The 13,264-nt window shown below is 36.6% G+C and overlaps 1 protein-coding gene across 1 annotated transcript; it reads left to right on the forward strand.

Moving 5' to 3' along the window:
• LOC109824968 (proteasome subunit beta type-1-like) lies at nucleotides 3,373-13,264 on the forward strand. Its single transcript, XM_020391620.1, has 7 exons — nucleotides 3,373-3,519; nucleotides 3,614-3,721; nucleotides 6,033-6,114; nucleotides 12,067-12,196; nucleotides 12,557-12,699; nucleotides 12,787-12,873; nucleotides 13,011-13,264. Exons 1-7 carry the CDS (start codon nucleotides 3,482-3,484, stop codon nucleotides 13,083-13,085), a joined length of 663 nt encoding a protein of 220 aa, XP_020247209.1. The 5' UTR covers nucleotides 3,373-3,481; the 3' UTR covers nucleotides 13,086-13,264.

A 13,264-nucleotide genomic window follows, 5' to 3' on the forward strand; every position in this document is an offset into this window, starting at 1 on the left:
ATTGATGTCAGGCTTATGAAGATCTATTATGATAATTAAGCAGTTGTTTTCTTCTCCAAAAATAATAAAAGTGAAAGCCGAAGCAAGCATATTGACATAAAGTAGCTTAGTGTCAGAGAGAATGTGAAACAAAGTGTTGTGTCCATTCAACACATGAATACCAAGCTTATGATTGCAGATCCAATGACTAAAGGATAGCTCGCAAACCAGTTCCTAAGTCAAGTGGAGCATATAAGGTTGTTTTAGCTTGTTATGTGTTTATTTTTCTCTCTAGTTGTTTTTATACATGTTTTGAATATTCTTGGAGAATAAAGTTTGATTTTATAGTGCACATCATATTTAAATTATATCCGTTAGGATAGTTACAGTAGAACCTGTTGATGTTAAATAATCAAACAGTCAAATATATGTGATGGGTGAGGTTGATGAGGGGCCGCTTCCTTCCCCAAATATCTAGTTCTAAGTTGAGTAGCTAAACCCTGCATAAATAATAATTCGTGAGAGGACAAGGACTGGTTCCCCCGTGGTTCCTCTGACGATTAAGTCAGTTGATGAATTTGAGTAGGGAAATGAAGAACTGCTTGAGTTCTTATGTGTAGTATAGTATAATTTATAGGTATTGCTTAGAATAACTTAGATTCAAGACCAGAGATCAGAGAAGATCCCCTATATGTTAGAATAGTACCTCTATTTATACTAGTGGTATAAGGGTAGAACCGTTATTTTGAGTACAGTATTAGCCTACTTGTATAGGGAGATGACGAAAATAGCACTCGTACAAAACAAAAATTAAAGGGTTGCCTCACTTTGCTACAGATATGGTCATGGGAGCGATTGCATTTGGGAACACCTGATTTGAGGGAGGCATGCGCTCTCGATGGCCATATTTCGTTAGGATGCAGGTATTATTAAGATGCATGTAATTTTAGTGCTTTATTTCAATATATACTAACCCGTTGTATATAAATTAAGATGCATGTAATTTTAGTGCTTTATTTCAATATATACTAACCCGTTGTATATAAAATAGATGGAATGTGTCCAGATCTTGGATACTAACCCGTTGTATATAAAATAGATGGAATGTGTCCAGATCTTGGCAAACCTCTCCAAAGGGGCATAAAAACTTTTACAGAAACGAGCTTGATCAGATGGAGGATGAACAAGTACAAAAATTATAATATCTAAATATATTCAATTATACGACCAATTGTTACCGATATCTAAATATATTCAATCAATATATCATAATATCTTCTTTATAGGTCAAATGGATGCCCTACGAGCTAGTCTTGGAGTCACTACCGGATATTTGCCGGGAAGGTGATGATGTATGGTGTGCTCGCATCCCACTTATATGCTTTAAGATTGTCGAAATGCACGTGCCTGACCGTGTGCTTCGACAATTTGAACTACGACAACATATTCCAAGGCCTATGGAGAGAATAGAGAGAAATCCAAGAAAAGGTGCACACCATGCTAATTAGGAAGTAATTCGCCAAGATTACATCCAGAGGTGGGATTTAAGGGAAGAACAAGTAGTGATGGAGAGGGCTGATGCACCTGACCTAGGTGTGTACCTGTAGTGGTATTGGGGGATTACTCACCGGTGGATATTTCAGGAAAACAAAGCCCCGAAAGAGTACATACCAAGAGGCCCAGTCAAGAGAGAGTTGGTAAGTGTATAAGAAAAATATACAATTATTTTCTGAGTTTTATTTTCTCACCATCCACTTGATAATATTTTTCTTTCGATTTTTATTTTATAGGTACAAGAGCTCGAAGAGCTTTCTACTATGTCACATGACGCATTGCGCACGACTACCGAGCAGGAGCCGAGGAACACGTTCCTTCGAATGATAAAAAAGATATGGTCGGCTCTTCAGAGGACGCGTAATGCAAGCCGCGATGGACGGGAGGAGCGACCAATTGAGTATGGGCGGCGACGTCGATGAGGACACACGGGGGCGGGATCAAGCCGTGCACATGATGAAGCTGGCGGCTCACAGCAGGCTCAGGCTGGATGTTCACAGGCGGTTCGAGTCGACGCGGATGTCATGCGCTACCAACTTCACACACAACCGAACGAGGAACTTATCCGAGCTCACGTCGAAGGTGAACGGGGAAGGGGGAGAGGAAGAAGAGGGAGAGGGAGAGGGAGAGGGAGGGGAAAGGGCGTTGTTGATATTTATTAAGTTTCGATGGACTTGATAGGATGTTTGAGTTTGAGTTGCAATTTGGACTTGATATGTTGTTTGTGTTGCGATGGATTTGATATAATGTTAAGTTTACGAATATGAATTGTACGTATGATATTTGTATTTGTGATTGCATTGTGGATTGATAATAGGAGTATGATTGCATTTTAGCATGTGTTATTTGTGATTACATTTTGTACTACAGGAAGTATGAGTTTCCAGGTGAATGTGGGTTGGAAGGAGGTCTGCAAAATGGTCGGGGTTGGGAACCCCGACCATTTTGTGCACCTACACTGGCCCTGCGTTTGGGCTCTGCTTAATGGTCGGGGTTGGGAACCCCGACCAATTCGTCCACTGGTTAAACCCAGCGACGGCTGGGCTCTGCTAATTGGTCGGGGTTGGGAACCTCGACCAATTAGTTAAGTGTTTCGTAGCAGATGGACTAAATAGTCGGGGTTGCCAACCCCGACTGTTTACGAGGCCGTTTAAAAAATAATCGACCCGCTTTCTTGCCACGGCGCTGACGTGGCGAGAAACCAGGTCGATTCCGCTAAATACAACTCAACAAGGTCGAATTCGGTAATAAAAAGTTAAAACGGGTCTATAGTGAAAATTTCCTCCATCAAAATAACGTGTTTAAAAAGATGCCATACTCACACGTCAAATGGTCAACGATTTTTTTTTAACCCATAAAACCCATATATGCATGTGTAAGAAATCTTTAAAAAAGAATTTCTTAAGCATATTCATCTTTGAACGAGTGTCATAAATCACCCTTTGATTCTCGTGCATGCACTTGCGAGTTCTAAAATGTCTCTTAACAAACATCTGGCGATTGATAACATTATATGATAGTTTGTGTTTGTTTCAATTTGGATATCTTTATATTTATCCTGATGATCAATTGAATGCATATTTTGCATATACAGAAAAAAGCTCTTGAAAAAAGCTCTTGCAATGTGCGCATATGGCCTAGATATAAACGAGAACAGTGATATACGTGCAACACACGTGCACAATACTAGTTTACCAAAATTGCACTTGAACCATAGTCCTCCTGGTTTGGATCCTCAATTGGATCCCATGGATTCATAGTTGATTCACAGGCGGGTCTTGTAACATCCGACCCGAAATCGACCCGTTCCGTTCTCCCTAAAGGCTCCCAGAAGCCCCCCGACTGTTTTCTTGAGACCCAAGAGAATCGAAATTATACAAAGGAAAAAAAAAAGAAAAAAAAAAGAAACCCAAACTCCATCACCCATCTCCTTCTTCAACCTTCATCAATGGCGGGTCGCAACTGGATGTACGAGAACAACGGCGGGTAAATCTCCATCTCATCACCATCATATTCTCCTTCTTTCCCTGAATTTCGAGATTTTTAGCACTAATTTCTTCCCCCCTTTTTCGATTTTCAGTACTTGTGTTGCGATCGCTGGATTGGATTACTGCGTAGTGGCGGCCGATACGAGGTTGTCCGTTGGATACAGCATTTACACCCGTGATTACTCGAAGATCTGCCAACTGTGAGGATCTTCTCTTCACTTGCTCTTGTTCTATTGTTTGCCCTAGGGTGAAATTTCTGTAGTATGAAATCTAGAGTTTTGGCTGTTTTGATTAGTTTTTGATGATGGTTGATTAGGGTTAGGGCTTAGGAGTTAGGGGAGTGCTTTGTGCTCTGATGTTTGTTTCGCTGTGTTCTGATCCTAATGTTGTCAAAATTGTAGTTTGAACCTAATTTGTGTGGAAATTTGATATCTTTAGTGAGAAAGTGGCTGCACTGAAAAGTGTAGGTGGCAGCCGACACGAGGCTGTCCGATGCGCATGTTGTTTACGTTCGTGATTACTCAAAGATCTGCCAGCTGTGAGGATGTTTTGTCATCTAGCAATTGTTATATTGCTTGCCCTAGAAATTTTGGTAGAATGAAATTTAGGGCTTTGGTTGTGATTTTGGTTGTTTTGGTTAGTTTCTTAGTGATGGTAAGTTAGGATTAGGACTTAGGGGATTGCTTTGTGATCTGATGTTTATTACACTGTGTTTTGATATTAACATTGTCAAAATCATTCTTTTAAAAAATTTCATATGCACTAGGATAAATTTCTTTTGTTTCTATTATTAGCCTAGAAATTTTGCTAGATAGAAACGTAGGGTTTTGGTTAGGCTATTTGGTTGTATTGATTGGGTTTTACTAACGTGGATTAGAGTTAGGACTTGAGGGAATGCATTTTTCTTTTTATCTTTTTTTAGTGTGTTTTAATGTTAAGATCAAAATTGCATTTTGAAAAAGATATAATCATGTGGATATTTGATATCTTAGTAAGAAAATAGGCAATTTAACCATAGGTGTATCAGGTTTTTACATTGACAAGAGGGTTAAAAATAATTTGGGGTCATTCAAGGAGCAGATACAATGTTCACTTTTTGTTATGGATCTAGGAAGCTGTCACATTACCGAACTGGATAGTTCAGAGTTTTTGCTACTGACTGTCTTTGCTATGTGTTATATAGCACAAATGTATTGTACAGAATTTCTTTGTGGAGAAGAAACAAGCGCTCGCGAAATTTTTTATTTCTTGGACTCATTCCTGTCCTTTAGAATCACCATTATCTCGATTTCAAGATCGTTGTAGCTTTTTTCTTTGCAAAGGCTTCGCCAAAAACGTTGACAAGTTTGAGATCTTTATACCAAGTTGACGTCTAGAACAATATCAACCTGAAGTCTAGAACACATTCTCTTGAGTTTGATTAATTCAGAGAACGAGATAATGTAAGGTTCCTATTGGTTTTGGGCAGATTGAAACCTGGGCTCTGATGCATATCCAAAATCAACTTAAGTCCCTAGTTTAGGGCAATATGCCCTTTGTGTTTTTTGTTCCTATGTTTCCTCTGAGTAGTTTTCTTCACTTCATTTTTGAACTTCTTGTTATAATTTAAAATGACTGATTTTGTGGGTTATCTTATTATAAAAACTTGCAAAATATAGACAATTTCCTTTCCAATTATATGGCTTACGTCCTATAAGTTATGCATATGCTGTTTGGTGTTGGTTTTGTGTCTAGTGATAACAGAGAGTTTAATTTAGTGATATCTGCCTGATTACTCTAATCCTGATTGGACAAAAATTGTCCATATTAACTTGTACTATTTTTAGGTTCTGTGTTCTGACTTGTAAAGGTATAATGAAATATAAGCATGCACATGGCTAAAGTGACCAATTATCTTATATTGAAACTATTGAAGGGTAAAATACTGGCATGCACATGGCCAAACTGACCAATTGTCCTACCTTCATGTGGTCATATTTTGAGTGAGATGACACCCTTTGTCTTGCATTACTGTCAAAGGGGGCTAGAAAAACAGCAAATAGGAGAGTCAGGTTAATCTTGATATAAGACCAGCTATGAACAGGTCTAAGTGGATTACATGCTCCACAAGAAGGGTTGACTAGTACTTTTAGTGTTATTTATGCAGTATGATAACTATCTTTTTATGCTTGTAGCTAGATGCAATACCCCAGTGTAAATTTGTTTAGGCAGACTAGCTTGGGTAAGAATTCTTGCACAACCATGCCTCTTTGAGAACTTAAGGCAATATTGCAGTAGATTAAGCAATCTCCGAAATCCTCTCTCCTTTCAGCAAGATATTGCATGGGGACACGTCTGGCTGGACACAACTAGTATCAATCATGATCACAACTAGTTTACACACTGGAATGATTTTTTTAATTCGTCTAACAAAGAAACTGCTTGATAGGCAGTATTTAATTTCGTAATTTTTTTAATGTATTATATATATATATAATGATTATGACCCTTATTTGTTATGTGTATATGCAGAGCGGACAAAAGTGTATTAGCATCCTCTGGATTCCAGGGTGATATCAAGGCTTTGCAGAAAAACTTGGCTGCAAAGCACCTGGTGAGCATTATTGAATTGTGTGCCGACTGCTAGACAATGAAATATATTGCTTCTTTGTGAGTTTGAACGTCTGAAAGGAGCATAGCATTATACATGGTTATGCTTTAATTTCATTTAGCATTATACATGGTTATGCTTTAATTTCATGCTTTCGTTATTGCATTCCGCATTTATATGGTATTAGATGTTTCCATATTTTTATCCCTTAATCGGTATTCTTGCTGTACACATACTCATAGTGCCATAGTGCATGTGTGTATGGCTGTAGTTGCTTATTTTATTACAGCTATTCAAGTAATTTGCTATTTGCCTTCGCACGGCTAGATGCTGGTATCTGAATATCAAGATACCTGTCTACCTTATTTGCTATTAGTTGATAGTACTGTAAGTCTAATTGAAAAGTTTGGATTTCTTGCTTGCCATTACTTCATAGTTCTGTATGTCCATTGCAAAAAGAAATGCATTTCATGAAAAAAGTAGGTTTGATTATCTTTAAATCTGTTTCTTGTCATTGAAAAATTCTTGTTGCTTTGAATATCTATTTCCACATATATCAGATATACTTGACTGATATTTCTTCAGCTATATAAGAGTATTTACTATAAAACATGCTAAATACTATGTGAACAGTTGTGTGGATAAACTGAACATAGAAGGCCTTTATTTAACAATTCTGCAGTCTTTTGTAATGCTGGCCTAACAAACACGCAAAAATGTGAATGCTTTTTCCTTTTTTTATTTTTCAGTTATAATAATTGATAGTCAATGCCAAATTGCCAATGTTATAGAAAATTTAGGCGCTGGACCGGCGTCTATGCTGATTTCCTTCTTCGTTTTAGAGGTGGTGGAAGTTTTGTTGAAGGTCGGAGGAGGTAGAGAAGTGTTCATAGTTGGAGGCTAGAGAAGGTTGGAGGACGTGGAGGCTGTAATGGAGGCAATCACAATCAACGCCTAAAGGGTGTAGTCTACATACGAAGACCACGCTCCCCCATGCACTCCCAAAACCTGGGTGGGTAGCCTAGGTGTCGCCTAGGCTCTAGGAGAGCTGTCTAGGTACTGCCTAGGCCTAGGGGTACGCCTAGGCGAGCTAGGCAGAGGCTTTTTAAAACATTGAATACGACGATGAACAATATAAAAGGCAAGGTTTTGAGAAAAGGAAAGGAAGGGATTTATGATAGTTGCTTTGCTCAACACGAACCATATGCAGGGGACATGTCAAAATGGTATATCTGAACGTATGGCTGCATGGTCATACCTTTAAAGATGATTTTATTGAAACCATTTTGTCATTATGAATATCACACTCTTTTTGATAAGTTTTCTAAAATAAAGTGCTTTATAGACTAATGTTGCTAAAATTAGAATTGCATTAAAAAACATCATAGGCCTCAGATAAGTGGGCCATGAATTGAACTGTGTATCCTTTGGTCCATTCACATCAATCAAGTATTACAAACATGCATTGGGAGTGAATCTACACAAAGTGAGAGCAATCAACTACCATCTAAGTTGCATGGAAATGGGTACCGGTGCAGGTGCGGGTACGTGTACAGAGACAATAAATATGTAAAATGTCGAGGACACGAAGACATATATATTGGAATTAATGATTTACATGAGATCATTATTGTTTTTCAACTTATGTGCTACTAATATTCCGATGCACGCGATGCGTGCATGATTCGATCTCTCTTTTTGCCTAATAGAAGTATGATACTTAATGGTTGATGCTAATATAAATAGGTTATCAAATAAATATCTTATAGTGAGTATTGTCTGTAGACAACAAAATATTGATGCGAATATAATAAAAATTTTCTAAAAGTAAAATTCAAATATAAAAAAGATATCAGTTATGTGCATGTATGTGTGATTGTGCCAGTCCAAAAAACAGTTGGCATGTAAAAATTATGAAATTTCACCAGAGATGGCAGTGCTGAAATGTGAACTTTAATCGAAGGCATCATAGGGAATATCCAAATTTTCTGTCATGAAATTATGTAATTCAAAAGAAGAGATCAACCTACAAGAATCGAGAATCTTATTAAATTCTTTTTAACCTTTATTATTGCATTCTGCTTCTTGCTTTTCAAGATTTTGTTCAAGTGAAGGAATTGTGCATTGACCCTCAACTGAAGGTTTTCCTCCAAGTAATCTTTTAGATCCTCATGTAGGCCTTCAAAATGTTAAGACTCAGCCTACATATTTGAAGCAAAAAATATAATTACAACCTCAACATCCTATATAAAAAATAGACCCACTAAACAAAAAAACACCAGGTAGATGAAAATTGGTTAGTTCAATTTTGGAAATCATGACTGATCTAGAATTTGTGATATGTAGTTGTATGCTAAGAAGGAGATGTTTAGTTCTTAGAAATAGAAGTGAGATGGAGAAAAAAGCATTAAGTTTTATGCTTTTTTTTGTTAAAATATGGGCAGTTATGTTAACTAAATTCACCCATTAAGTTTGAAACTTGGTCCGTGGGGAATTAGTTTTACTTTTTTAGTTTTTTTCCAAATCTTCCCTCCATTATTTTTTTTTTAATTATTGAAATTTGTGAGGCAATTTTTTGGGATGTTTTTGTAATATTTTAAAAGTATGATTAACACGTTAGGGTATTTCTAGGTTTTTGAAATTGAAGCTTACGGTTCCAAAAGTAGGACTTTCTTTAAATAAGCAAGGTTTTAAATATCGGATATCGGGAAAATATCGGATGGCCAAAATTCATATCGGATCGGGGAAATATCGGGGAAATATCGGGGATGTGGTAAATATCGGAATGCCATAATGAATGTTTGCATACATAGTATAATGCATTAAAATGTAATCTCAACATATGTAATGAAATTTTAAGCATACAAAATATGAATAATATATGTTTATGCATTAAAATGTAATCTCAACATATGTAATGAAATTTTAAGCATACAAAATATGAATAATATATGTTTAGGATCAGTAATCAACCTTTTAAAACAAACAAAAGTACAAAGCAACGTTGCAACATTCGATCTGTTTTTTTTAGGGCAAAATGTCATTTGATATAATAGGGAAATCTTGATATCTTGCCCAAAAATTCCAAACACGGTATATTATTTTGCAATAAGCTATATAAAAAAGATATATTGATCCACATATCGGCTAATATATCGGTCATATCGGGGATTTATCACTCAAAATAGCCAAAAAGCGGTAAATGATATTTAAAGATCATATCGGTTGTGACAAGCCCTGTAAAAGGATATATCGGGGGATATATCGGGCCATGTCGGGGATATTTAAAACAATGTAAATAAGAGTATTAGATTAGAATTAAAATTCCTCCACATTTTTAAGTTAATGTTATTATGTTCATTAAATAAATTGGAAACTGCTCAGTTTTGAACTAGAGACCCAAACGAACCTCTAAAATCATAATTCTGAACTTGGGTATGGGTGAAATGAAGCCCATCCATGTCTATCAAGGATCAAGCTTCAAGAAATGATGTAAAGTGTAAGATATATGACATGAAGTGTATGGCAACTGTTTTAAATTAAAACATATATCATATAATTGAGTACATGTCTGACTAAATGTATGCATATGTTTAAGGAGTGTCCGTGAAGTTTTGGTATGGGTATGTATCATATACGGGTATGGCTTTCATGATAAAGGTATGTGGGTAGCTTAGACTACCATAATAACGCAAATCAAGCTTCCAACCTAAATTCATTTAATTTGCTACATGAATTCATTTTCATGTGCTGCTCTAAATTCTGCGATAAGATGACAAATGAAAAAGGATAATTAGCAATAACTCAGGAGATGAATTTCTGAAGGATATTATTCTTTTAGGCTAAACTGTATTTAAATACCCTATGGTTTCCTCTACTTTTCACTTATATATCTTTGCTTATTTTTGGCAACAGTTTTACACCCTAAAGTTTTCAAAAACTAGCACTTATATACCCTCACTTGTTGTTGCAGCACTTATACACCCTCAATGTTACATTACACGTTGGGCGCTTCTAGGCGTCGGACTTGGCGCCCAGCGCTTAGTCGTCTAGGCGGACGCCTAAATGGTTTCTGGGCGTTTTTTTTTTCTTTCTTCATTTAAGTGGTGGTCGATGAGGTTTTGTTGAAGGTCGGAGGATGTAGTGGAGGTGTTCATATTTGGAGGTTAATGGAGTTTGGAGGACGTGTAGGCTAGGACACATAAAATCACAATCAAGACCTATAGGGTGCAATCCACGTAAGCAGACAATGCTCCCCTAAACGCGCGTAAAATCTAGGTGGACAACCTAAATACCGCCTAGGCGCTAGGCGCTAGTTAGACGGCCTAGGTACCGCCTACGCCTAGGCGTACGTCTAAACGGACTAGGCGGAGGTTTTTTAAAACAGTGTACACCCTAAAGATTTCTAAAACTTGCACTTAAATACCCTTAGTTTTAAAAAACATTAGGGTATTTAAGTGCAAGTTTTAAAAACTTTAGGATATTTAAATGACGGTTTTAAAAACTTAGGATATTTAAGTGCAAGTTTTAAAAACTTTAGGGTATATAAGTGCTCTTAAAATAAGTGAGGGTGTATAAGTGCAAAGTAGGGGAAACTATAGGGTATTTATGCAATTTTAATCCTCCTTTTTTTCCAATGCCCCTATTAAGCTACAAATAAAAGTTTTCCAGCTTGTAGAAGAAAAAGTGTAAGGGAATATTTTAATCCAGCAAAGCTGAATAAATCTTGGATTATATTTGTTTTGCAGTTACACTTCAATCTCTGATTCATTTGATGAGCCAGCTGTGATGCAAAAATCTTGTAGTGAAACATATGTTGCTGGAAACTAGAGGGGTGAGTTGTATTATTGGTAGAGAATGAAATGTGTTCCACCTCTTTCCCCCTGCATGACCTTTGACTGGAAGCTTGTGCATTAAATTGCAGGATTATAACTGACTGTTTTTCCAAAAGACCTTATCATCTGGCTGTGTGATTTGTGTGATTAAAAGTGAAATAATATTGCATTTGAGAATTAAGTATAGGTGGGTGAAGGGCTTGCCAAGCTATGGGAGATCGTCGGTTGAAACCTAGTGAAATAAAGGAAATTCCTCCCTTAGTCAGGAGATCCGAGTGTGTTTTTAGAGTGTTTGTACTTCCCACTTTAGCATTGTAATAGGGCCGCTACTTTTGCATGCATCATTCTAGCTTTATATTGGTAATAGATTTTAGGTGTTTGTCTTCTGACTTCCATCAATACTAATATGATCGAGCATTTTCTAAAAAGTTTTAATAAATGTAAAATAAACTTGTAGACACATCCAAGATTCATGAAGTGCTTTGTTTATGCCAAGTCTGGCACCCAATTGCGCATGATTATGATTTTTGTGAGAACAGTCTTTTGCATTTCTGCTTTTCTTATTCTTTATTTGTTATTCTTATGTCTTATTGTTTTGTAATTAACTTTAGGTTTCTAAGATAGGGTTCTTCTATTATCAAATTGTGCCTTGTGAAAAACTGTGATTTTAAATTTTTTATTTAGAATGTCGATGCTACAGTGTTCGAGCCCAACAGTCATTCAATGTGACTTTCTTGAGTTATATTTACCACAGACCTGAATTTAGTTGCTAGGATTTCATGCGAGGAAGACAGATTTTATATATAGAAACTTTAAAACGGATCCTAGAACTGATGGTTAAGAAGCTTAAGAAGTGGAGTGGTTCTCAGTGGAACTGTCATTCAATAAATCTCCACTGGTACCCATCCATTACTCCAAAGAGCTGAGTATGCACTAGTCATCAAAGAAATGGAAGGAGAGAAAAAAAATACTCAGTTTTTGATAGAACTTCATTTTTGTCTATACTGAAATCTCCTTTTGCTTTTGCAATGGTTCTATTAAGGATTTTCCTTAAATCAGAAAATTTGATGCAAAATATGCAACCGTTCTCTTTGCATTACTCATAAGTTTATTCATGCAGATATATCAGCATCAGCACAACAAACAAATGAGCTGCCCTGCAATGGGTCAGCTGCTCTCCAATACCCTTTACTTCAAGCGTTTCTTCCCATACTATGCTTTCAACGTGCTAGGTGGCCTTGACAATGAAGGTTGAACCAGTGCCAAACATTTAGTTTTTAACTGGGGTTTATTGCACGTGCCCCTGTAGCATTGTTGTTTTGAACTTACTACCCCTGTAGTTTCATAATTGCATGTTGACCCGAGTTAAAATTTTCTGACTCTTCCACACTGATAAGCTTACTAATCTCACCTTGGGACAATATCCACCAAAATTTCCCAAGGGGTGCGAGAGTTGAAAAATTTTTAACCCAGAGGGTTATCTGCAACAGTGAACTGCAGGGGTTCTAAGTTCAAAATTTTGAGACTACAGGGGGTCTATGTGGAATTGATCCTGTTTAACTTTATGCCTCCACTCTAAATTCTTGCTTATAACTTTTTTCATTCTTCAGGAAAGGGATGTGTGTTCACTTATGATGCCGTTGGATCCTATGAGAGGGTTGGTTACAGTGCGCAAGGTTCTGGATCTACTCTCATCATGCCCGTTTTGGACAATCAACTGAAATCTCCTAGTCCTCTTTTGCTTCCTGCTAAGGTATTCAAATATAGTTACTTAATATTATTAAACTTAGATTTTAGTTCTAAAGAAATTGAGCTTGTTTATGCTTTTAAACTTGAGCAGGATGCTATTACACCACTCTCTGAATCAGAAGCAGTTGACATGGTGAAAGATGTTTTTGCTTCGGCAACTGAAAGAGACATATATACAGTACGTCTGTTGAATCATCTCTTCTTCTTTTTAAAAAAAAAATTATTTAAACGAATGTTGAATCATCTATCATGCTGTAATTGTCTAAAAAAAAATTATATTTTTAAAAAGTTTATTTTTTTTGTTTTTTTTTGTAGGGAGATAATTTAGAAATCGTGGTCATTAATGCAGCTGGGATACATCGTGAGTTTATTGAACTGAGGAGAGATTAGGTTCATTTCCTTCTGCTGCTGTGGTCAGTTTGTTTTGGATTGTTGCAAATGGCCCTTTGTACTTCTTTATGAACCTGATTTTTCCTTTATTATGTAATGTATTGGGCTAAACGTATTTCTGGAATTGGATTTGCTGTCGTTGGACTGTATCCCCTTTCTCAAGACAGAAGGCCTTTCTA

Source organism: Asparagus officinalis, chromosome 1 (genome assembly GCF_001876935.1).
Source record: "Asparagus officinalis chromosome 1, Aspof.V1, whole genome shotgun sequence".
Taxonomy (NCBI): domain Eukaryota; kingdom Viridiplantae; phylum Streptophyta; class Magnoliopsida; order Asparagales; family Asparagaceae; genus Asparagus; species Asparagus officinalis.

Excerpts from the sequence above, each read along its gene's own strand:
- LOC109824968 (XM_020391620.1), top strand. The coding sequence starts at position 3,482 with ATGGCGGGTCGCAACTGGATGTACGAGAACAACGGCGG. Across the intron at positions 12,197-12,556 it reads AGGTGGCCTTGACAATGAAG|GAAAGGGATGTGTGTTCACT; the intron begins GTTGAACCAGTG and ends TTCATTCTTCAG. Across the intron at positions 12,874-13,010 it reads CTGAAAGAGACATATATACA|GGAGATAATTTAGAAATCGT; the intron begins GTACGTCTGTTG and ends TTTTTTTTGTAG.